Source organism: Lithobates pipiens, unplaced genomic scaffold (genome assembly GCF_037356315.1).
Source record: "Lithobates pipiens isolate NorthernLeopardFrog02 unplaced genomic scaffold, aLitPip1_a1.2 Scaffold_8, whole genome shotgun sequence".
NCBI lineage: Eukaryota > Metazoa > Chordata > Amphibia > Anura > Ranidae > Lithobates > Lithobates pipiens.
Window position 1 is genome coordinate 630,274,719 of NW_027507903.1, and position 26,724 is coordinate 630,301,442.

Genomic DNA, 26,724 nt, shown 5'->3' on the forward strand with positions numbered 1-26,724 from the left:
CACTGCGTGCCCGACTGGATGGGAAGAATCTGGAGTACACAGACCTCATCCGAATGATCAGAGAGGAAGAGGCCCTACTGGAAGAGAAAAGGGAAGAACATCTCACCGAGCCCGTCAACCAACCGGTAGCAATAGTTACACCGGCCATGACTCCCGCTAGAGACAAGGAGCTGGACACTTTGAAGTTACAGATGTCCCAGGTGATGGAGATGTTGACTGCTATGATGGCGAAAGGTCAAGGGGGAGCCGAGAAACCAAGTCCTAGGAGGGAGTTGTTTCCAGATACACCAACACCAAGCCCCACTCAAGACCGAGAAGAGATGCTATGCTACAACTGCGGGGGCAGTGGCCACTTCGCCAGTAGATGTTCCAGTCCCAAGAAGAAGAAGATAGATAACCGCCAGCCGGCGGGAAACTTCAGAGGGCCCCGGTGAGGGAGTCAACCGGGTGCCCATGCCTTTCAGTGAACTCCAAACTGAATAGAAGGAAGAGAGAGAGAGGAAACCAGACCCCTCAGAAGGAATGTCTACAAATAAGAGACAATAACATCCCTCAGCGGGTTTGTACTCCCATTACTGTGGGGAGGGTCAATGCATACCAGGCTCGAAAAAGAGTAAAGTCAAAAACCAACTGGATGAAGACGGGTCCCCAGAAGAGGGTGGCCTCAACCCGGCCCTTCCCAGAAGAATTGATCGGCCCGTCCCCCACTGTCTCCATCCAGGTGGAAGGAGTCTACACGAAGGCCCTCCTGGACACTGGAGCTCAAGTGACTTTGTTGTACAGAGACTTCTATGATAGGCACTTGAGCCATTTGCCTATACAGAAGATAGAAGAGCTGGAGATATGGGGCCTTGGAACTCAGAGTTTCCCCTACGATGGTTATCTGCCCATAAAGCTGACCTTCGATCCATCTGTGGCAGGGAAAACGGAGGTGTTTGACACCCTGGCAGTTGTGTGTCCTAGACCGCCCGGGGCCAGCAAGATGTCCCTCATCATAGGGACCAATACGGATCTGGTGCGAAGACTTCTGACCCCTCTAGTGGAGACGAGTAACCATCAAGATCCCAATATCCATCCCATGCTGAAGACAGCCTACCAACGGTTGGTCCTAGAGCAGAAGACCCCAGGAGAGGGGATAGGGAAGGTGTGGAGACTTGGGAGAGAGGGAGTGGTGCCTCAGGGCCACGGTGAAGCTTACCTGGGAGCAGCCTGGCCCCTTTGTCATGCTGGAATCCGATCCAAGGGAGGATCACTCAGGCCTGGAAGTGATACCGGAAGTGATTTCAATCAAGGCCCTGAAGAAGGCTCGAGGAAGAGTCCCAGTGAGTGTGAGAAACCCTACGGAGAGACCCATAGAGATCCCTGCCAGAATGCTGTTGGGGCAGGTGAGTCCTGCGGCCCCAGTCAGCTGGTCTGAAGTAAAAGGAACGGGTGAAGGAGGAGATGTTTGGGAAAAACTTTCCATGGAGAACCCGGACCTACCTGGAGCCTGGAAGGAGAGAGCCAAGGCCCAGCTGACTAGATGGGAGAGGATTTTCTCAAAGGATGAGTTTGATGTTGGATGTGCCAGGAGTGCCACCCACCGAATCCGCCTCCAAGAAGACAAACCCTTCAGGGAAAGGGTTAGGTGGGTCCCTCTAGCTGACCTGGAGGATCTGAGGGAGCAGCTTGCGGAGTTGAAGAAGACTGGTGTGATTCGGGAGTCTAGAAGTCCCTATGCCTCCCCCATAGTGGTGGTCAGAAAAAAGAATGGGTCGTTGAGGCTTTGTATTGACTACAGGACTCTCAACAGGAGGACCATCCCTGACCAGTATACCACACCGAGAATAGAGGATGCCCTACAGAGTTTGGCTGGTGCCAAGTGGTTCAGTGTAATGGACCTCAAGAGTGGGTACTACCAAATCCCCATGCACCAGGAAGACCGAGAGAAGACAGCTTTCATAACCCCAGTGGGATTCTTTGAATTCAACAGAATGCCTCAGGGCCTGTCTGGAGATCCTGCTACCTTTCAACGCCTCATGGAGAAGACCGTTGGAGACATGAACCTCATAGAAGTCCTTGTGTACTTGGACGATGTCATTGTCTTCGGGAAGACTTTGGAAGAACATGAGGCCAGGTTGGAGAAGGTGTTGAGAAGACTCAGCGAAGAGGGACTTAAGCTTTCTCCCGAGAAGTGCCGGTTTTACCAATCCTCTGTGAACTATCTGGGACACATAGTGTCTGAAAAGGGAGTGGCTACAGACCCTGAGAAGTTGGAGGCAGTTACCTCTTGGCCAAGACCGACAACAGTCACAGAGCTCAGATCTTTCCTGGGGTTCTGCTCCTATTATAGAAGATTTGTGGATGGGTTTGCCCGGATTGCCAAGCCACTGAACGAATTGCTCAAGACTGAAGGAGAAGAGGATGGTTTGGGACCCAGGAGGGCCGGTGAGTCGGTTCAAGATCAGTGGAGCCCAAGGTGTGAAGAGGCTTTCCGGACCTTGAAGAGGAGCCTTACCACGGCCCCAGTCCTGGCCTATTCCGACCCCACCAGACCATATGAGCTACATGTCGATGCCAGTCATGAGGGCCTAGGCGGAGTGCTCTATCAAGAGCATGAAGAGCAGCTGCGACCAGTGGCCTATGTGAGCCGGAGCCTGACTCCCTCGGAGAAGAATTACCCCACTCATAAATTGGAGTTCTTGGCCCTCAAATGGGCAGTAGTAGACAAACTGAAGGACTATCTCTATGGGGCGGAGTTTACCGTAAAGACAGATAACAATCCTCTGACCTACCTCTTCACTACTGCAAAGTTAGATGCAACCGGACACAGATGGTTGGCTGCATTATCCGGATTCAACTTCAGTCTAAAATACAGACCAGGGGCTGGAAATAGGGATGCAGATGCCCTGTCCCGAAGATCTCATGTCATGGTCGATGACTGGGAAGACTGGACTCAGGTAGCACCGGAAGGAGTGCGAGCACTCTGTCAGGGTGCTGAGTTTCAAGCAAGAGGGGGCTCCAGAGCAGAGGAGATAGGAGTCACCGCAGTGGGAGTCCCTCAACCCTACTGTGGGGTAATTCAACTAGCAGAGGAACTCCTGCCAAAGCTGTCCAGAAAGGAGCTGAGCTATGACCAATTGGAAGACCCCATGGGGAGATTGGTCCTTGAAGCTTTGGAGAATGAGAATCCAGAGGGACTTCGACATCACCCTTCCAAGGAGGCTCGCCTGCTGAGGAAAGAGTTGGATAAGCTACAAGTACATCAGGGAGTGGTCTACCGAAGGGGCCCCTCTGATAACTCAGAAGATAAGTGGCAGTTGTTTCTCCCAGAGAAGCACCGAGAGACGGTACTAATTGCCTTACATGACCAGCATGGCCATCTAGGGGCGGAGAGAACTTTTCAGCTTGTCAGAAGCCGGTTCTATTGGCCCTGTATGAGGGCAGAAGTGGAGGAATATTGCCGTTCTTGTGCACGATGCATCCAGAGGAAGACTCTACCCCATCAAGCTGCCCCAATGGGCCACCTACAGAGTCAGGGTCCAATGGATCTGGTGTGCATTGACTTTCTCTGCCTCGAACCCGATTTGAGTGGATTGGGAAATGTTCTGGTGGTAACCGATCATTTCACCCGTTATGCCCAGGCTTTCCCCACCAAAGACCAAAGGGCCTCCACTGTGGCCAAGGTGCTCATGGAAAAATACTTTGTCCACTATGGATTACCACAGAGAATCCACTCAGACCAAGGAAGGGACTTTGAGAGTCGTCTGATCCGGAACCTACTGGACTCATTGGGAGTAGAGAAGACCAGGACTACACCTTATCATCCACAAGGAGAAGCCCAACCTGAGAGGTTTAATCGGACCTTACTAAACATGCTTGGAACTCTAGAGACAGAGAAGAAGCAACACTGGAGCCAACACATATCAGCTCTGGTGCACGCTTACAACTGCACCACAAGTGATGTGACGGGTTACTCCCCCTACCGGCTCATGTTTGAAGAAGCAAGATTGCCGGTGGATCTGGCCTTTGGCATTTCCCTAGACCATGCCTCTGCTACCTCCCACAAGGGATATGTGGACCGACTTAGACACAATTTGAAAGTGGCCCATGAACGAGCTCAGGCGGCCTCGGACCAAAGGGGAGCCCGCAACAAGAGGAACTTCGATCTGAAGGTTCGAGTGCAAGACCTGCAGCCTGGGGACCGTGTACTGCTACGCAATCTGGGGATCCCTGGGAAGCACAAGCTTGCTGATAGATGGAGATCGGAGCCCTATGTCATTTGCAGAAAGCTACCTGGATTGCCTGTGTATAAGCTAAAACCAGAGGGGAAAGTGGGGCCCTTGAAACCTTGGCACAGGAATCATTTGCTCCCGCTTACTGAAGCAGTCAGAATACCTCCAGTGAGAGATCCACCTGAATCTGTTTCCATTCTGGATACCCCAGGACCTAGCACTCGGTCTCAGACCTCCCGGGTTAGAGATGGACAAGATTTCCAACAAGGTGAAGGTGGAAGAGGAGAGCTTGAGTGGCTGTGGCCTTCATCAACTCCAGGAAATTCTGCCATAGATCTCCCACCTACTGAGGATACACAGGATGGAACACTGAACCCAGAAGCTACAGAGTTCATTCCATCTAGTGGTGTGCCTGAAGGCTGGGAAGATATCCCTAGCATTTACTCAGAAGAGGAAGAAACTGATGTTCCAGAACCAGTGATGCTGTCAGAATGTGTTCCTGAAGTAGAGCCTGTGGCACCAGAGCCTGAAGTCCCAAGAGAACAGAGAGCTCGCCGAGTTGTGAGACCCCCCAAGAAGCTAACCTACTCTCAAATGGGAGAGAGCTCTGAGGACTCTGTTGTGACTGCTAGAAGAAGTGCTGAACGCTCTAATCCTTCCACTGACCATTTGGTGGAGGGCAACCCCAGCTCACTCTCTGGCACAGTTAGGCAGGCCACTCATGTCAGTGTGACCTGTGGGACAGGGAATCCCACCTCTGAGTTCTGGTGGAAATTCCCTGTACCAACATCATACTCAGCACTTTCAAAATTGGTACAGGATATGTGTTAAAAGTTTATCTTTGGGGACCAAAGAGTTTAAGTGGGGGGAGTGTGTAGCGGGGTCTCTTTAAGAACTATAAAACTACTGTTCCCAGAACCCCGCTGGTTCCCAGGATGCTTTGAGTTATGCCCCAGAAACTTATGGGGGAGGAAATATAAGGAGGGGGAGAGGCCTAGTTCGCTCTCTTTGGACCCCCCCCCTCTCTTCAAGCAAGATGAGATCTGTGCTGAACTGCTGAGGCACAAGGCCTGAAGCCTGGGCCTTGTGCTCTTTTCCAGCTCTCTGCCAGCCTAGTTGCACCTGAGAGACATTTTCTCATTCCTTGCTGCTGTACACCAGAAGGATTGAAGACTCGGAGGTCGGTGGATTCCTGTTCCTAGACGAAAAGGCAGAGAAACCGGACTTGGACTTGTCCGGGTGGTGAGAGCTGTTTAAAGACAGATGCTTTATCTTTATTATTCGTTTGGATTACAAAGTTGTTCTTCAAGTGCACCACCGAAAGATTGCTAGCGAATATTGTTTTACTGGACTTCCATCTAGATCAGTCAGGCCTGACTGCATAGGTAGACAGTGCTGGGTGTTTACCCATGTGGGGAAGTAGCTGAAAAAGGGCAGCGCTAGAGTTGCATAGCAATACTTTATTATGCTGATTACTCTGTTTATCTTTATTACTGGTTACTGCAGGGACCTGATTATGTGTTGCAATCCAAATGTTTGATTCATGTTATTCCTTTTATAAAAACAATAAGTAAAGTCAGTTATATACTTTCAAAGATTGTCTATGAGCTTGAGTTACCCACGCACGCACACACACATATTTAGAGTATAAGTGATTTAATGTGTATTGCTAGATACTAACTGTGCCAGAGTGGGTAGTGCAGATTGCCGGGGGGTTGGCGGAGCTGTGCTCAGGACCCAAACCAAACTTGCGGCCCTCTTAAGTGAGGGTATCGCTATAAGTGTATACCGCTATTTGGCGGGAGTTCCGTTTTAAGTGTGACGGGTGGTAAAGTAAGCTAAAGTGAGGTTCAGGGAACTGACATAAGGTTGTATTCATTTCATATTAGTAACAACAAGCAAGAGAATTTGAAAAAAAAAAATCATGGACAAGTAAATTGAACGCATGCTGGTTTCATTTTACACTTCTTCTGATTTTTTTTACCTTTAGGTCAAAACCACCAAACATATAAGGGGTACCCATCCTTCCTTTTACAGCTTTATAATTTATTTATAATTTGGATTTAATTAATTACATTTGTAGTTAAAGTGATGGATACTCACACTTGCTCTCAAAACAGTGTGAGTACCTAACACTTTAATACCAACTCTACTTTCTAAAGTTGGTGGTTTTGACCTAAAATCCAAAATAAAATAATTTGGGAGGAGCGAAAACTGAAACATCCTGTAATTTGTCTCATGGTCCATGCCAGAGGTGAAGAGGGTTATGCCTTGTACACACAATCGGACTATCCGCCAGACTTTCCCGAGCGGACCTGCCCACACACGACCAGACCGGCACACAGATGCCGCACAACACGTCCCTGTCATTGCGGCCAGAGATAGTGTTGAGTCAACATCTCAAGGAAGAAGAGAAGAAGAGAAGGCGGCGACAGAAGACCGGGCCACCGTTAGTAAAAGAGCTGGCAGAAGATAACGGAGACTCGGCAAGAAGAACCGAAGAGGGGGACAAGACCCCCGAAGTCGGAAGAAGACCCCCGGATGACGCGGCGATGACTAAGAAGAAAGACGGGCTCCTCTGCTAGTAAAAGAGTTAGCAGAAGATAGCAGAGGAGTCCAGCGAGAAGACCCCCCAAGACGGAAGACCACCGGAGCTGTGCAATAAATTATTTTAAAAACATGTGTTGTGTTTTTTTCTTTACACTTTTTTTCACCAGGTGAATGGTAGGGGTACATGGTACCCCAATACTCATTCACATAGGGTGGGGGGCAGGTATCTGGGGGCCCCCTTATTAAAGGGGGCTCCCGGATTTCGATAAGCCCCTCGCCTGCAGACCCCGGCAACCAACAGCCAGGGTTGTCGGGAAGAGGCACTTGTCCTCATAAACAGGGGGACAAGGTGCTTTGGGTTGGGGGCCACAGGGCCCCTCTTTCCCAAAGCACCCCCCATGTTGAGGGCACGCGGCCTGGTACAGCTCAGGAGGGGGGGCGCTCGCTCGTCCCCACCCCCTTTCCTGACCGATTGGGCTGCGTGCTCGGATAAGGGTCTGATATGGACTTTGGGGAGGACCCCCACGCCGTTTTTTGGCATAGGGGTTCCCCTTTAAGTCCATACCAGGTGACAGGGCCAGCGAGGTGTCAATCTCGCCGATGGAGGCGGCGACATTGACCTTCCTTCGCTAGTCCTGGCTACCCGGAGCCACGTTCAAAATGAACAGACTTTTCTCCATTCATTCATTTCAAAAGTTCGGCGGAATAGCACACAGACGGCCGGATTGTCCGCCGGACTGCCGAGTCTGGCGGACAATTTTGAGTCAAGACTTCTTTCTAAGTCCGCCAGACTTTTGGAAAGAAAAAGTCCGCCGGAGTCCACACACGGGCGGACCAAGTCCGTTGGATAGTCTGATCATGTGTATGCAGCATAAGGAGTTTTAAATAAAATAGAAAAAAACCCAGAGATTAAGAAATCATTAGTGGTCACAATACAGAGTTAATATTTACAAAAAAGGATTTATGCAATACAGTAGGGGTGGGAACCAAGGAAAGAGCAAAGGTTGAACTATTGGAATTTGAAAGGAAAAAATACTCAAAAACAAGTCAAATTAAACACGTTATCTTCCACTTTCTCTTCTCCTGATTTTTTTTTAAATATCATTTTAGGTCAAAACAATCAAACATATAAGGGGTACCCATCCTCCCTATTGCATCTTCATAATTTATTTATGATTTGGAAATAAATTAGGTTGTGATGAATACTCATACTTGCTCTCAAAACAGTGCAAGTACCTATGACTGTAATACCAAATCTACCTCATTGTATCAAAAAAAATTAATACAGTGGTGTGAAAAAGTGTTTGCCCCCTTCCTCATTTCCTGTTCCTTTGCATGTTTGTCACACTTAACTGTTTCGGAACATCAAACCAATTTAAACAATAGTCAAGGACAACACAAATAAACACAAAATGCAATTTGTAAATGAAGGTGTTTATTATTAAAGGTGAAAAAAAATCAAAACCATCATGGCCCTGTGTGAAAAAGTGATTGCCCCCCTTGTTAAAACATACTATAACTGTGGTTGTCCACACCTGAGTTCAATTTCTCTAGCCACACCCAGGCCTGATTATTGCCACACCTGTTCACAATTAAGGCATCACTTAAATAGGAGCTGCTTGACACAGTAAGGTCCACCAGAAGATCCTTAAAAGCTACACATCATGCCGAGACCCAAAGAAATTCAGGAACAATTGAGAAAGAAAGTAATTGAGATCTATCAGTCTGGAAAGGGTTATAAAGCCATTTCCAAAGCTTTGGGAATCCAGCGAACCACAGTGAGAGCCATTATCCACAAATGACGAAGACATGGAACAGTGGTGAACCTTCCCAGGAGTGGCCGGCCGCCCAAAATTACCCCAAGAGCGCAGCGACGACTCATCCAAGAGGTCACAAAAGACCCCACAACAACGTCCAAGGAACTGCAGGCCTCACTTGCCTCAGTTAAGGTCAGCGTTCATGCCTCCACCATCAGGAAAAGACTGGGCAAAAATGGCCTGCATGGCAGAGTTCCAAGGAGAAAACCACTGCTGAGCAAAAAGAACATCAAAGCTCGTCTCAATTTCTCCACAACACATCTTGATGATCCCCAAGACTTTTGGGACAACATTCTGTGGACCGATGAGACAAAAGTGGAACTCTTTGGAAGGTGTGTGTCCAAGTATATCTGGTGTAGAAGGAACACTGCATTTCATAAAAAGAACATTATACCAACAGTAAAATATGGTGGTGGTAGTGTGATGGTCTGGGGCTGTTTTGCTGCTCCAGGACCTGGAAGACTTGCCGTGATAAAAGGAACTATGAATTCTGCTGTCTACCAAGAGATCCTGAAGGAGAATGTCCGACCATCTGTTCGTGTACTCAAGCTGAAACGAACTTGGGTTCTGCAGCAGGACAATGATCCTAAACACACCAGCAAGTCCACCACCGAATGGCTGAAGAAAAACAAAATGAAGACTTTGGAGTGGCCTAGCCAAAGTCCTGACCTGAATCCTATTGAGATGTTGTGGTATGACCTTAAAAAGGCCGTTCATGCTCGAAAACCCTCTAACGTAACTGAATTAGGACAATTCTGCAAAGATGAGTGGGCCAAAATTCCTCCAGGACGCTGTAAAAGCCTCATTGCACGTTATCGCAAATGCTTGGTTGCAGTTGTTGCTGCTAAGGGTGGCCCAACCAGTTATTAGGTTTAGGGGGCAATCACTTTTTCACACAGGGCCATGGTGGTTTGGATTTTTTTTCACCTTTAATAATAAACACCTTCATTTACAAATTGCATTTTGTGTTTACTTGTGTTGTCCTTGACTATTGTTTAAATTGGTTTGATGTTCCGAAACACTTAAGTGTGACAAACATGCAAAGGAACAGGAAATGAGGAAGGGGGCAAACACTTTTTCACACCACTGTATGTAGGGAAGATCATACCCTTTTAAATGTAGTGGTTTTGACCTAAAATTTTAAATAAAAAAGTTGGGTGAAGCGAAAAGACATCCTGTAGTTTTTCTCATGTCCTTGCGAGAGGTGAAAAAGGTTAGGGTTATGCCACATACACACGATCAGATTTTCCGGACAACAAATGTTGGAGGTGAGCTTGTTGGCGGAAAGTCCAACCGTGTGTATGCTCCATCGAACATTTATTGTCTGACTTTCCTCCAACAAATGTTGGCTAGTAGGTTCTCAAATTTTCTGCCAACAAATTTTTGATTTCGGACTTTCCGGTCGTGTGTACACAAGTCTGCCGCACAAAAGTCCATGCATGCTCGGAATCAAGAGCCAGAAGCGATAGGTCTTGTAAAACTAGTGTTCGGAGATATCACATAAGTCTTGTATGTCATTACATTCGTAATTGTTGGCCAACATTTGTGTGACCGTGTGTATGCAAGACAAGTTGTAACCAACAACCTTCGAACAAAAATCCACGGTTTTGTTGTCGGAAAGTCCGATCATGTGTACGGGGCAGAAGACTAAGTATTTTCCCCCAATATGAGGAGGAAATTGTTGTTCGTGATACAATGGTCCATACACAAATATAAAACAGTGGATCCCTGTATGAGTCAAGTTAATAGTATTTTGCACATGTAGAAGATCAAATGAAGAAAAACCTAGTACACACCACAAGTATTTTTTCAATTCAGCCCCCCCCCCCTGCAGAACACTCTAGTCAGCGATGATCGGGAGCCGGTGGGCTGCTGGTTTTCCAGCATGCTCGACCAACAGAAGCTTCTGTTGGACCCGCTGCCATACAGACGGGCCGAATGTCACCCGACAGGCTTAAGGACGGTACACACAGAAATTAGAGTGTTGAGTTTTTAGTGTCATTAGCAGTGGCTGGCAAGTAAAAAGAGATATTGGGTCCAATGAGTAGCTAAAAACCCATTCTTAGATAAAGAAATCTCTAGAGGTCATGAAGCAAACAAAACACAGTTTAACCACTTCCCGCCCGGCCTATAGCAGAATGGCAGCCAGGTGGTTCAGTTATCCTGACTGGGCGTCATATGACATCCTGCAGGATAACAGCAGCCAAGCGCCCATTGGGGCATGCATCGCAGTGATCAGTGGTGCGGTGTGCTACACTGATCTCAGTAAAGAGACTCCGACGGAGGCTCTTTACCACGCGATCAGCCGCGTCGAATCACGAGGAAGAGCCGTTAGACAGCTTTTCCTCACTCGTGTCAGATCAGTGGCTCTCCTGACGGGGGGGTTTGTGCTGATTGTTTATCATTGCAGCCCCCTTGGATGCCCACACTGGACCACCAGAGAAGCCGCCAAGACCACTAGGGAAGCCCCCAGCATGTGGATGGCCAGGTACATCCCCACTGGCTGGCACCATTATGGAACAAATGAATTCAGTGATGCCCAGCAATGCTACCCATCAGTGTCATCAGTGCCACCCATAAGAACCCATCAGTGCCACCCATAAGTAACCCTCAGTACCGCATATGAGTGCCCATCTATGCCGCTTATGAGTGCCCATCAGTGCCACCTATCAGTGCCCATCAGTGCTGCATACCAGTGCTACCTATCAGTGCCGCCTATCAGTGCCAAACATTAGTGCCCATCAGGGCCACCTCATCAGTGCCACTTCTTTGGTGTTACCTCATCGGGTGCCCATCAGTGCTGACTTATCAGTGCCCATCATTGCAGCCATATTAGTGCCCCTCATTGAAGAAGAAACCATACTTATTTACAAAAAATGAACAGAAAAAAAGAAAACTTTTTTTTTTCAAAATTTACGGTCTTTTTTTATTTTTTGCGCAAAAAATAAAAATTGCAGAGGTGATCAAATACCACCAAAAGAAATTTCTATTTGTGGGAACAAAATGATAAAACATTTGTTTAGGTACAGTGTAGCATGACCACGCAATTGTTATTCAAATTGTGACAGCGCTGAAAGCTGAAAATTGCCCTGGGCAGGAAGGTGTATAAGTGGTCTTGAAGTGGTTAAGGGGAGTTTTAAGAGGTGCCATGGAATAAAGGTTTGAAGGGTGTTAGCCTTTTTTATGAACCTAATTTTTACCAATTGAACTCTAGTACCAATTTATTATTAAGCATGGCTTCAGTACGGTAGAAGTCTAATATTTGGATACCAGTGCACACCAAGTTCTCTACAAGTTTAAACAGATATATTTAAATAATTTAACTTTTACCAAAGGTTTTGAATAAATATCCTTTTGTTTATATACATCTTTAAACTGTCCTTGATCTCTTTATTCCTCAAGCTGTATATGAAAGGGTTTAAAAAGGGAGTAAACACTGTATACAACAAGGACATCATCTTACTGATCGTTCGTGATTGTCCTTCCTTTGGAATCAGATATGTAGCAGCTAGGGTTCCACAAAATATAAACACAACAGAGAGATGGGAGCTACAAGTGGAAAAGGATTTCAATCTTCCCGAAAAGGAGGATATCTTTAATATTGTTAAAACAATATAAGTATATGAAACCATTATCCCTAGGAAGGGTAATATTAGCACAGGAAAGCACAACAAGGTACTTTCCATTTGAACTCTGGATATATCTGAGCAGGAAAGTTCCAAAAGAGGATACAAATCACAAAATAAATAGTCTATAACATTTGGTCCACAGAATTCTAGTTGACTTACGCCAAGTGTTGGTATTAATGCCATAGAACAGCTGAAAATCCAGGATGCAAGAACTAGTTGAATGCAAAGTGTTTGTTTCATAATGGAGGTATAATGCAGAGGAGAGCAGATGGCCAGATAGCGGTCATAGGACATCACTGTCAGAAGGTAACATTCAAATGCTTCTATTGTGCCATAGACATAAAATTGAGCAATGCAACCAGAAAAGGATATGGAGGTCCTCTCATGTAGAACAATATGTAAAATGTTAGGAGCAATATCTGTGGTCAGCATGATGTCAGATATAGAGAGTTGTGAGAGGAAGAAGTACATGGGAGAATGAAGGGTCTTGCTGTAATATATCAGTATGATGATTAAACAGTTTCCACATATTGTCACAATGTATATAATAAGGACTAAGGTGAAGAGTAGCAGATTGTATATAGCATTGCTGTTAAATCCCAAAAAGAAGAATGTAGTAACATTAACATTATGTGTGGTCTGTGTGGAAGCAGTAAAGATTTATATAACATTTTAATATATTAACCATAGCAGAAATAATATACGTTGACTTAAATGATTGAAAGCAAATAATGTGAACCTGTGACTTTGAAAACCCTTTGAATACAGCTTTGGAAATGGGAAATTAACACATATTTGGTTGATCTGTAGTATTTGGCTTTAGGTATACTTTAATGCCACGTCAGTAGTGAAAAACTATGGCACACAATGCAAAGAAAACGGATGGATAAAGTTATAGAATTTCTCATTTGTCTTAATGATTAATATTTCAATCAATTATAGCATTATAACTTGTGAATTTAGTCTGAAATTAAAAATGTACTTACTCTATTTACTAATGAACTCTGAAGAAAACCCATATATGTTTGATCATTTAACTTCATTTTAAATAAACCAACAAAAAATTGTCAATATTAAAAATGTAACAATATTACATGAATTTCTTCATGAGAGAGTTTTCTACCAGTTTTTCTATTTAATGTGGAATAAAAGCAGAATGTCACAAACGGAAAGAAAAAAAATAAAAATAAAATAAAAACAAAGGGAGTGAAAATAATGCCAAAGATGTCAAAATAATGTCAAAAATAAATACATAGTTCTGGTTTAAAAAATCTTCAACATAGGATTTTTTTTTTTTAACCGGTGTTTCTATTTAACAAGGAAAAAAAAAGACCTAGATGACGTTATGAATTGAAAGAAAAAATAGAAAGAGAGAGAAAGATAAAATAATAATAATACGTATCTGTTGTAAGTGTAAATCATATGATGTATATCAGTGCATAAGTCCAGTTGCCTGAACAGGAGACCTATTTTCACACAAACATTTATATGTTTCTTCACAGATTAAAGATTCCATAGAGAGTAATCAAGATCTCTTAGGTTTCTATTTATGGCTGTAATAAAAAGAAATGCATTTTTTTTTTCAAAATACGATACAATACTAATAAAATATTGCTCAGAACTATTTAAAATTAAAAGAAAGCTAGAGTTAAGCTTTACATACACTATATTACCAAAAAGTATTGGAACGCCTGCCTTTACACGCACATGAACTTTAATGGAATCCCAGTCTTAGTCCGTAGGGTTCAATATTGAGTTGGCCCATTCTTTTACAGCTTCAACTCTTCTGGGGAGGCTGTCCACAAGGTTTAGGAGTGTGTCTATGGGAATGTTTGACCATTCTTCCAGAAGCAGCCAGGCCTTCTTGTACACATCAGTGCCTGACCTCACAAATGTGCTTCTGGAAGAATGGTCAAACATTCCCATAGACACATTTAGTGTACATTTAAGCAGAGGTCAATGCTAGGTAAAAAAATATAATGGTAGTTAATAATGGTAGTTGAAGTTTTAAGTTAGAGGAGAATCTGTATGTCTCAACTACAGTAAAAAAAAAAAAAAATTCCACTATATTGTAAAAAGTTTTTTTTTTTATCAACTGTACACTGACTACCGTGCATGCACAGCTCAGTGTACAATCCAGAATCTGTAAGATGGTGGGAGTATGAATATATTGCCAAGACGAGGTAACTCTATGTGCATATGCCATAGTTATGTAATAAAACAGTAGAGAAGACTGACTGAAGAATCATGATAAGATGCTAAGATTGTGATTACATGGAAGAGGCAGCAACTTACCATTGAGCAGGAGCACACATAAATGTACAAGGGCAATTTGGAGGCAAGCCTACTATAATGTGATAACATGCTGTGCATACTTGCACATCATAGCAAAAACCCTGGGGACCCTTTATGGCACAGATCTGCTTCAAATCTCAACTCCAAACTCAACCACCCTCCAAGTTGGAAGTTTTCAGAGTGTGCATGTTTTTTTTTTTTATTTCAAAGAATTTTAATTTCAAAATGCAGTATTTATACAGAAAACATACATGTTACAAGGGAAACCAATAGCATATGATTAGAGGCCTGTAACCTATCAAAGGATATGGCAGGTAGAGCCAAAATTGCAGGCAGTTCCAGTGCTTTGGGGAAGAGTGACATTCGGTATCTCCATTGTGAATTTGAGACAGTTGAAGGTTGAGATCCGCTCCCACCGGCACCCTGAAAGGGAGCAAGCTGTTCCGGGTAGACGGACCACACCCCCACCTGCATTCCTAATCCCTTCTTCCAGGGAGATGCATATACCTGTTCAAGAACGACAGATCTTAATGAACTTGAGTAATATTAAAACAAAACGATAAACAGTCAAACTCAGACTCTATCTGAGACCTTAATCTATTGACCTCTAGACTGAGAAAAACTTGATTAGAGACAAGGTGAGAAGGAAAAGAAGAAAGAAAGCTCAGGGCGAGCAGAGAGAAGAAAGAAAGAGGAGCATCGCCTAATACTCTTAAAGTGGACTAAATCGACCGTGAGGGAGGCCCTAAGGAAATCCCCATCTGTTGGGCCCAGGGTTCCCATACCTTTTCAAAATTTTCTGTTGTGTTTAGCAGTATACTTGAGAGCTTTTCTGCGACATTATCCAGGATATTTTCTTTTTAGCTGCAGAATAAGACACTGTCAGTTGCTTCCATGCTTTAGCCACAGTGAGCTTAGCCCCCAGAAATATGAAATGGATTAACCTCCTGAAGGATTTGGTCAGTAATGGGATCTGGTCTTTCAAGAGGGCAATCATTGGGGTTCTGGGAATCCGACCTCCTACCAGCCTGTCAATTAAGTTAAAAATATGTTTCCAAAAGGATCAAATTCTTGGGCATCCCCACCAAATGTGGGCCATCGTCCCCACATGTTTGCATCCTCTGAAACAAAGAGGGTCAGCTGTTGGGTAGATTGAGGCCAGTCTGGATGGGGTATAGTACCACCTCGAAATTACTTTCAGGCTGGCCTTTGTCAGAGCAGTATTCAGGATACCTTTAAAAGATTTGAAAGAGGCGGTCTGTCATTTGTCTAAGCCCCATTGGAATTGGAAGTCGGATTCCCAGGCATACATATGAGCTTCTTTGTTGGTCAGGGAGACAAGAGACGAGTAGATTAATGAAATACACCCCCATTGGATCATGGCCTGTCCACACCACAACTCATAATCAGTAAACGTAGGTGGGAGAGATGTATCCCTCCAGAGAGATTTTAGGAAGTGTGCGATTTGTTGAAACCGGAATCTTTCCGAATTAGGCATATCTAGCTTTTTGACACAGTAAGTAAGGGTGAATGGGCCTGCTGCTGTAAAGAAGTGTCCGATTCGGTACAGATCCTTCTCCAACCACCATTTGAATGCTAATACATCTCTACCTGGGGGAAAATTCGGGTTGTTAAAGAGATGAGATAGGGGTCTGTATGAGGAGACCAATACAGGTGAAGTGCGTAGCCTATCCCAGAGCACAGAGGGAGAAGGAGTGGGACAGGGTTGGGGCTAAGATCGGGGGCCTGTATTTTGGTAGAAGCCACAATAGGAAGTCGAGTGTGTGTCGTGGAGTAGCAAGTTTTTCTGTGTACCCAATCAGGTTTTTCATACCTGGAATAAACTACGGACAACTGAGCTAACCTGTCAGCCTGGTAGTATTTGTAGAGATGGGATAAACCTAGACTGCCCTGCTTTCTATGTAGGTATAGCACTCTTTGTGGTATTCTATATCCTGCCTTACCCCAGGTAAATTTCAGCACCTTACTCTGGAAAGATTTTAAATGATCTTTCCTTAAAGCGGAGGTCCACCCTAAAGTGGACCTTCCGCTCATTGGAACCCTCCCCCCCTTCGGCGCCACAATTGGCACCTTTCAGGGGGGAGGGGGGTGCAGGTACCTGTACAGTACAGGTATCTGCACCCACTTCCGGCGTAGATTCTGCAGAAGGTACGCCCCTTTCCGCAGAATCTACGCCCCTTTTCGAAGGTCCCCCGCTGCCTGCTGGGAAACACACGGATCCCAGAGATAGCGGGGACCATCCTTATTGCACAGCGCGACTCGCGCATGCGCAGTAGGGAACCGGGAAATGAAGCCGAAAGGCTCCACTTCCTGATTCCCATACCCAAGATGGCGGCGGCAACATCCGAGAGACGATCGAGAGATCGGCTTCGGGTGCCGACATCGCGGGCGCGCTGGGTGGGTAAGTGTCATACTTTTAAAAGTCAGCAGCTGCAGTATTTGTAGCTGTTGGCTTTTAAAAAAAAACGGCGGACTCCCGGCGGACTCCCGCTTTAAGGGTATGGGGAGAGCTCGAAAAAAGGTATAACAACCTAGGGAGTAGGGATATTTTTATTGAGTTCACCCTCCCCAACCATGACAGGTTGTTCTTAGACCAGATAGTCATGTCTACACCTAGCTTCCTGTACAAAGGGGGTTAGTTATTTACGTAGAGGTATTCAGTTCTAGAAGTCAGGTTGATGCCCAAGTACTTAATGGAAGATTCACTCTAGGCAAACTTGAAGGTTTGTTTTAGAAGAGCAACTGTGTCAGTCTGAAGCAAAACATTGAGGGCTTGGGATTTGACGTAATTTACTTGTAGTCCCGATATCTCTGCAAAGTCTTCTAGGGTCTTACATGTGTTCGGAAGGGATGTGATGGGGGAGGTGATGAAGAGGACCGCATTTGTGTGCGTGGGGACCACAAGAGACCCCTTGTATGTTTGGATTTTGGCGAATTGAGCCAGTGTTTCAATTTCTATTGCAAAAATGAGGGGGGATAAAGGGCAGCCTTGTCTAGTACCTCTCTGTATAGGGATGGACTTGGAGTAACTTCCTTGAAGTCTGATATGATCTGTTGGATTAGAGTATAGAGCTTGCATCAGACCCAGGAAGCGTGTGTCGAAACCCAATTCTAAAATTGCAAAGAGGTAAGGCCAAGACACTGAATCAAAGGCCTTGTGCAGGTCCAGAGAGAGGAGCATTCCCTGTTGTTTTGAGCCCCCTACCCAATTTGTTTGCAGAATAGAGACAATATTTATTACCCGCCTTATCTGATCAGGGCTCTGCCTACCTGGAATAAACCCAAATTGGTCCTTGTGTATATATGTGCTGATGAAGGCTGCCAGTCTATTCGCTAAAATTTTGGTAAGGATTTTTAAATCACTATTTATTAGGGAGATGGGACGATAGTTGCCTACCTCCTCTGGATTTTTGTCTGGCTTGGGAATTACTGCAATATAGGCTGTGTTAAGCTGGGGATCAAGAGGGCTTCCCTGAGTTTTAGAATTTAGAAATTTTGTTAGAGGCTGCGCCAGTGTTTCGGCAAACGCTTTGTAGTAGGGGTTTGAAAGCCCATCGGGACCCGTTTTCAGATCTTTAATCACGCCCAGTACTTCCTCCTCTCCTCTTCCAGCTCTCCTTTGTGTTCTAGTGAGAGCAGAGGAATGGAAAGACCATCTAAATTTTTTTGCAGAGAAGCATCCTTTCTGGATGTGTGTGGACTATAGAGGTTCACGTAGAATGACTGAAGCACGTCCAATATCTTGGACGGGTTAGAGCTAATACCCTGTCTGGGGATTCTGATTTTGAGCATCGTGTAGAATCTGAAGCAGGGCATTAGCTTAACGGCCAGCATAGAGCCCATCTTGTCACCGTGGGTGTGAAATTTATTCTTGCTCCATCTAATTTGTTTATCTGCTTTGGCTGTAAGAGCTAGGTTGAGCTCTAACCTAGCTTTATCTAGTTGTGTCACCTCTCTATATCAACCGCCCTTTCCCTCTTTATCTGAGCAGACATCCTAATGATCTCCCCTCTGATAAAGGTCTTGTGGGCTGCCCACAGGGTTTCTGTTGTTATTCCCTCTACGCTGTTGAAAAGGAAGTATTCTTTTAGAGCCTTGTTCAGCAGAGAGACACGGACCGGGTCAGAGAGGATAGAATCGTTAAGTCTCCAGTGTCTCTGGCCTGGCCTGGAGCCAGAAGTCCGAATGGACATGATCACCAAGGAATGATCTGACAGGACCGTATCCCTGATGCATGATTGTACCACTAGATGGATAGAGTGGTTCGGGACCAAAAGATGATCAATGCGAGCATAGGAATTGTGGGGATGGGAGAAATGCGTATAGTCAAGCTTTGTCGGGTTCATTTTTCTCCACGCGTCGGTCAGACCCTGAGCGTGGATACGTTTTGCTATTTTCAAGCTCTCCTTAGTTGGCCGTGTCAGTTGGGCTGAGGGAGGTTTAGTTCTGTCCAAACCTTGATCAAATGCTGTATTAGAGTCCCCCCACGAAGATAACCGTGCCCTCTAGCATAGGTGCCAGTGTCATGAAAAGCTGCTTAAAAAAGGTTGTTTGACCTTTATTGGGAGTGGAGTATAGATGGCCGTCAGTCGTGCCCTTGACTAGAATATACCTACCTTCAGGATCTTTTATATCTGATATCCAGGTGAATTTACATGATTTTGCAAATAAAATAGCCACCCCCTTGGACTTATTAGCTGCACTGGCCAAATAGAAATTGGGAAAATGCGAGTAGGGAAAGTTAGGACTGTACCGAATCGGGAAGTGGGTTTCCTGTAGCATTACTATGTCTAGGTTAGAGGATTTATATGTATTAAAAAGTTTTCTACATTTGAGGGGGGAGTTTAGGCCCTGAACATTGTGTGTAGAGACCTTTAGGGTCTGCTGCGAGTGATCAGCCATGGTTCCAGGGGTGGTGCATACTGCCATATGTACCGTCCCTTACCTTCAAAGCCTTCCGTTGCCCCCAGACTGTGGTACAAGGGCTGATACGGTTTCTCCTGCATCTTGTAGGATGGATATCCCAACACAAGAGATTTTCTGCAAGAAATAAGATAGTTAGGTGATGCTCAAAAAAGGAAAGCAAGGAGAGATAGAGAGAAAGAAAGGGAAGAGAAGAAGGAAGATTTCCCAGCAAAAGGGTAAGCGAACCCTGTGGGAGAGAAAAGATCCTCAAAAGCATCTCACGTGTAGTCGTGAGATTGTACAAACTATTCAAAAACTCCAGGATTTATACCCTGGAGATCCTATCTCTCAAAGACCAGCTGGTATTCAAGGTATAGGAGGAGGCACATGGGAACCACCCCAGACCAGGCCGCCATGTAATTGCAAACATATAAGCTCTTTGAGCAACCTGAACAAGAATACAATCGTGAACTGAGGGCAAAGATGTGGGAGGGATGATAGAGAGAACCCCCCATTCCCCGCCCCCCTCCGGAGCCCCCCCCGTCCCCCCACTCTAAGCCTTGGGGGAAGAGAGACCAATCAAACCATGTGCACATGGGATATGAACTCAAACTTTATCGTCCAAGGTAGGAGAGACCGGTATCTCCTTTGTTTACTGACTGGTCAAAATGTCCAGCCATCACTTGGGGCACCAGACGCAAAAATGTCCAACAAGACAAGAACTATCAATGGGCAGGTAAATATACCAAAGGGAACTGCTTTTTTAGAGTTTCATGGGAGTCCGTGACCGTGGAGTAGAAAAATAAAGAGGGAGAGGTGGATGCGGGAGCATCGTGCAATTCGGGGACTTAAAAAGCTCTCTGCCGGTACTCAAGGGGGGCCTTTGTGTGACGATCTTCGGGTCTTGGATTTGTTCCAGAGAGGGTCTTGCTGGCTGTTATGAGGCGGCCGTTTGTATTGGCCCGTCGATGTAGTTGACGCTTCCATTTCCATCTCCTGTGAAATAATCTTCAGGTGAAGCAGTAACTTTTCACCTGCAGCAAAGCTGGAGAACGCTTGGTTTTGGCTTTTGTAGGTGAATTTTACTGCAAAAGGAAAGGCCCATTTGTACTTATCTCTTTCTGGGTCAGAGCATTCAGTAACGGTTTCAGGGTCCGCCTGCTTTGTATGGTGGAAGGAGAGAGATCCGCAAATATCTGCAGCGGGTGTCCGTGGCAAATCACTTGTGGCATTGTGCGGGCTTGCTCCGTGACTGCTTCCTTGACCGCATAGAAGTGGGGCTTTGCAATGATGTCCCTGGGGGAACCATCTTTTCTGGGGGGATTCAGCACTCTGTGCGCCCTGTCCAGTTCCAGCCGGGGGGGCTGTATGTTGGGGATCAGAGATTTCATAAGGTCCTGTGTTGCCATCTCAACATCCTGAATTGATTCAGGCAGACCTCTAATCCTGAAGTTATACCTTCTGGACCTATTCTCCGGGTCATCTATGCAGGAGAGAGCTGTATCCAGTTGATCATGGAGGGTTTGAATGAGATCAGAGTTTTCGTGTGTTACCGCTGTTGTCTGATCTAGCTTACATTCGATAGAGTCCATCCTGGAGCCTATGTTTTGGAGATCAGCCTTAATTTCTCCTGTTATTTTGGCGGCTGTGGATGCAAGGCCTGTTTCCAGGAGGGTGGACAGCTTAAGGAATAGGTCTGCTGCATTGAATGGGTGGTCCGGGCCTGTGGCCCCATGAGGAGAAATTCCTGTGTGAGGAAAGTCAGTAGGACCAGACTAGGAGTAGGCCTGTTCCCTGAGTGTGTGGTTGAGGAGGGATTCCGTGGATGCCGGGGAGGGGGTATATGGTTGTTGGCCATAACCCTGTAGTCCAGGGGTGAATGTCAGGTGAGCGGGGGCCAGGACTTGCCTGTGTTCTGGCGTCGCTTCAGAGGCTGGGGCCTGAGGCTGAGAGGACGCTGCAGCCGTGGAGGCCACCTTGGTGCACCCAGGTGGGGTGGAGACAGCAAACTCCGGCTCCAAATTGCGCCTAGCACCCGATCGGTGCATACGGGATGGATCCGTGGTGTGTCGGGGGACGATGCCCGTTCTGCAGTAATCCGGTAGAGGCTAGGTCAGGTGCTGTAAGTGCTGCTGGTCTGGGATGGCACGGAGCACTGAGATTAAGCGGCCATCTCGGTCCCCCCGCGCATGCGTCCAGAGTGTGCATGTTTTATAATGTTTATACCTTTTTCAGCAGTCCTCAGGCCATGATGTGCTGACACTTCTTTCTCGTTGTCTCTTCTCCGGTCCAGGAGATCCTCTTCTGATGCAGAGAGTTATGCTATTGTGAGCGATGCCTCTGTTTCATTATACAATAAATAAAAGGCGCTGTAGAGAAGATACTTAGGAGGTGGAGTCATGAGCCCGATTCATTCAAAGTATGTCCTTAGACTTTTGGGTTGAATGATACTGGGTGTAATTATTTTCTGAAGACTGTGAGGAATAGCAAGCAGCTTGTTATGGGGGCACCCAGGCCTAGCCGCAGCTCCCTGTGTCTGGTTCAGCCCTGCCCTGCTAACTGACTTTGATTGACATCAACAGGAACCAATGGCCTAGTTGCTGTGTCTCAGCCAATCAGGAGGGAGTGACCATACACTCATGGACAGCGTTGTTTTTTTTGTTTTTTTTTAATCGGCAGCTACAAATCCTGCAGCTGATGACATTTAAAATAGGGACACTTACCTGTCAAGGGTGCCCGTGATGTCGGCCCCCGAAGCCGATCTGTTCCCCAGCTTACAGGTGCTGCCCCCCCCCCATCTTTGGTAAGGGAATCCTTACCATGCGGCTTCATTTCTCAGTTCCCTACTACGCATGCATGACTCACGCTGCACATTCCCTCTGTTCCCTGCTGTCTCCTGGGAACCATGTGTCTCCCAGAAGGTAGCGGGGGGTGGCGTAGATACCCGCGGGTGGCGTGGGTATCTATGCCTGGAAGTGGGAGCAAGATACCTGTATTAGACTGGTATATGCTCCTCCCTCCCCCCTAAAAGATGCCAAATGTGACACCGGAGGAGGGTTTAGAAAAGCGGAAGTTCCATTTTTTTTTAAAACAAACAGTTGTGCTTCATTGAAAAATTGTTTACAGCATATGTGGAGAGACAGCTTACTGTCAGGCACAAATTAAGCATACATAGTATATCAAGATTGCAATGTATAGATTCACCAACTATTAGTGGGAATGGTGCATACAAATAAACGTTCACAGGACAAAATAAACTAGCATGTTATTGTACCTCCCAGGGAATTCGGTGTCAACATATGGATGGAGGGACGCACCCTACATCTGGGCCCAACCCTTCACCATTGGTGGTTCAAACTAGAGTCCAGGGAGACCACACCTTTTCATATTTCCAATGACAACCTCTATTGGAGTAGGTAATTTAATACATGGGCAGGGCTGTGTTCACCATGGATTCCCTAGCGGACACCTCTGGTTGATCTGGGGAGAACCATTTCAGTAAGAACTATTTTTTGGCATAGTAGAGAAGGTAGGCTATAAGAAGTTTAGAGTGGTGTGAGCGCTGGTCATCATCTGGAATACCCAGTAGGACCAAAGAGGGAGTGGGTGTTAGGTCAAGTTGTAGTCGTAAGTTGACTTAGTCAAAAACCGCCTTCCAGTATGTCTGTATGGAGGAACATTCCCAGAACATGTGTATGTAAGACCCTGGTTGGAGTTGTCACAGAGGGCAGGCAGGGTTTAGTTCGGGAAACATTCTCTGCAGCCTTGGCCCTTGTACACACGGTCGCAAAATCTGATGGAAAATGTCCGATCGGACCGTGTTGTCGGATAATCCAACAGTGTGTGGGCTCCATCGGACTGTTTCCGTCGGAATATCCGACCAACAAAGTTTGAGAGCTGTCTATAAAATTTTACGACAACATGATCCGATGCACGTCAGTTCCGATCGCGTGTAGCCTAGTCCGACGGACAAGGTGCCACGTATGCTCAGAATAAATTCTGAGATGGAAGCTCTCGGTCAGGTAAAACTACCGCTCGTAATCGATATAACACATTCCTCACGCTGCAATGTTAAAAATTCTTTAATGCAGCGCATTCTCTTTTTCTTTACAATGCTACAGGAATGAAGTTGTTTTGCTGTTGATATTCACACACACTTCTCCAAAACGTATTTCTTTATTCTTTTTCCTAATTTCATGAACACAATATTTTAATTTGTCACATCTCCCCAATCATTTTTTTTTTGTTTTAAATCTTTTGGTTGTTTTTTTTAATCAAGATCTCCTTTTTGGACAGTTTGCTCATCTTCGGATTTTTTTTTGGTGTGTTTTGTGTGTCAACTTACCACAACACCATTATTATCTTTTTATTTTATTGTTTTCTTTTTTAATCTAGAGGAGGTTGTTTGGTGTTGGTGCCCCTTCTTATTAATTTGACTTTGTATTTTTGAAATGTACCTGCCTACTCACAAATAAACTGCCCTTTTTGAAGTAAAACATATAGGCAAGTATTTCTTGAACCAAAAAAAAACTTTATTTAGGTGTCAAACAAATAAACAGGAAGGCAACGCTGGAGAAACTGGTCAATTTGGCGAAGCCTTTGGCCCTCAGGGCAGACATGAAATAATTTGAAAATGCAAAATTGGTGGCCTGAGGAGTACATATCTCAGGGAGAGCAGTCTGGTCCAGAAGTCCAAGAGATCAGGAAGAGAAGATGCCATCTATGTCCCCAGGCTGTGGTCCTATAAGAGGCTGCTTCTTCTGTCAGACCAGACTGAACCCAGGCCATCACTCTCTAGTCTTCCTTAGGCACTTCCCTCCAGGCTTCCTTCCAGGCTGTGGCTCAGCTCCTGTAGTTGTGGCAGGAAAAGGAGGAGGAGGGTGATGGCCGAACTCCCGGCTGCCACTTGCCACAGCCTCCTCCCGGCTGACACTTGCCACAGCCTCCTCCCGGCTGACACTTGCCACAGCCTCCTCCCGGATGAGGCCTTCCTGTGTATGAAAATGGGACATAGTTTTAGTTTTTTGGTCATCAATCCCACAATGTTGTGCTCATGACTGTTACAAATTGAATGTTACCGAATAGAACAGACTATCATTCTGAGCCCAGCATTTTTCATTCTTGTCCCAATCATTTTTGGTCACTACTGTCTATTGATATGTAAACCACTTTGTTAAATCACAACTTACTAATCAATAATAGCATCTGGTTAACATCATTAAATGTACGAAAAGAAATATGTTCAACAATGCTATACCTGTCTCAAGCTGGGCCCCTCCAAATGTTGCTGCCTGGAAGGCCCAGGTTGGACATCGAAAGCCTCAGCTGGGGGTGAAGGAAGCCTTGAAGGAAGACGGTAGAGTGGTGGCCTGGGTTCCCCCTGGTCTGCCAGAAAGTGCAGCCTCTCATAGTACACCATCCTGGGGACATAAATGGCATCTGTATCTCCTGATCTCAGGGAATCCTGGAACTTCTTGCGCTCCCTGAGATATATACTCCTCAGGGCACCAATTTTGGCCTTCATATAGGTCATGTCTGCCGTGGGGACCATAATCTTCACCAAACCAAGCAGTTTCTCCAGCGCTGCCTTCCTCTTTCTTAGGTCCTCATAAAAGGGGTTGTTCATCTGCCATAGGCAGGGCAGCTCCCTGAGTAGATCAATGAATAGCCCCATAAAATGTGTTTCCTTGAAGGGATCCATTTTGTCTGCAAGACACAACACAAGACAGACCCTAATAATAATGTCAGGCTAAACTCTCCTAATCTTGTCCCAACATAGGCCTATATAGAAGCAGTATAGGCTAGTGATGTACCAAGTTAAAATTGTACCTTTGTGTGAACGATTGGCGTGTCAGCTCCTCACTCTGCTCACAGATCGTATGTACGACACACGCATGTTGCGTTTTATATACAGTGTGCATGCGTGAAACTCCGCCCACCCCTGATGTTCTTTCTAGACTATTCCCCGCCCCTTCTCTTTTGGCGCAGTGGGGGGTGCACATGGCGGAGACACAGCAGATGCGCACTAATAATTCCACTAACGAGGAGGACGATGAGGAAAGCCCTGAGCCTGAAACATCTCGATCCCGGAGGAGAAGATTTAAGGCCTCAAATATGTCTTTTGGAGAGATGTTGGAGATGGTGGAAATATTGAAGAGGAACGACTATGATGGGAAGTATGGACCTTACCCAAACCCAAATGTCAGAAAGGTCAAGATCATGACTAAAGTTGTGAAGAGTCTTCAGAAGAATTTTGGGGTATGATGATCCAAGGATCAACTGAGAAAACGCTGGTCAGACCTGAAACTGAGGGAGCACGATCAGTACAGAAGGATCAAGCGAGTTCTTCAAAAAAGTAAGTAGTTGTCATGTGTTCCTATTATTATTATTGCTTGCATACTGCACCATGTGCTTTGATTTAATGTTGTACAGTTTAAAAGGGCCACTTTCATGTTCATGGGTTCAATCGTTCGTAATAAACATTGTTCGTTAGCCCACTCCAAAAACAATGTTTTGCCAAGTTGCACTTGACTACAATTGTTCACACATCAGGTAAGTATTCCAGTTTTAGAAAGTGTCAAAAATAATGTTTTTACCTTTGAACTCTGCCAAAAAACACAATTGTATGACACTTCCAAGCAATGTTTCATATTCCTATTTCTGCCCTCAAATATCTGTGTGCTAAGTATTCCTTTTTTACATTCTCATAGGGGAGAGAAGACTCGGGACGTCTGAGGACACCAGGAACTCCACACCTCCCAAAGAGGGGGAAATACCAACACCAGAAGCAGAGGAAGAGGAGGAAGGAGAGATTGTCAAAATTGGCACCACAACAGGTGAGTGTCGGAGACCACAACTTCAGGTAAGCTAATCAATGTATGCCAGCATATTTATAATACATGGTGTGTTTTTTGTTTATTTTTAGGTGATGTGGATGTTGTGGAAGAAGAATCGCATTTTACCAGTGAAAGTGCCCAGATCCTCATTGGAGAGATAATGGGGTGCAATCGCGATTTAGAGAATATCCAGAAAGACATCAATGATGTTCAACAAAAAATGAAGAACATCATTGATGTTTTAGGGAGAATCTGAAACACCCAAAAATAGCTAGCATCCATTTTAAATTTTAAAAAACACTTTCATATTCTTCAAAAATCCACATTTGGAAGATGCACACAGTGTGTCAACATGTGCTATCTCCCATCATGGGGGATCAATGTACATGTTTTGTGGGTGCAACCCCTTCCTTGCTACTAAAGTGGCTGAGATGAAGTGGTTGCACCCTCAAAACGT

The 26,724-nt window shown here is 45.4% G+C and overlaps 1 protein-coding gene across 1 annotated transcript; it reads right to left on the reverse strand.

The window, feature by feature from the left end:
* Positions 1 to 11,776: 11,776 nt before the first annotated feature.
* On the reverse strand, positions 11,777 to 13,654 carry LOC143964055 (olfactory receptor 10A7-like). The gene has a single exon (XM_077473766.1). It carries the CDS (start codon positions 12,679 to 12,681, stop codon positions 11,908 to 11,910), a length of 774 nt encoding a protein of 257 aa, XP_077329892.1. The 5' UTR covers positions 12,682 to 13,654; the 3' UTR covers positions 11,777 to 11,907.
* Between the last annotated feature and the right edge of the window lie 13,070 nt (positions 13,655 to 26,724).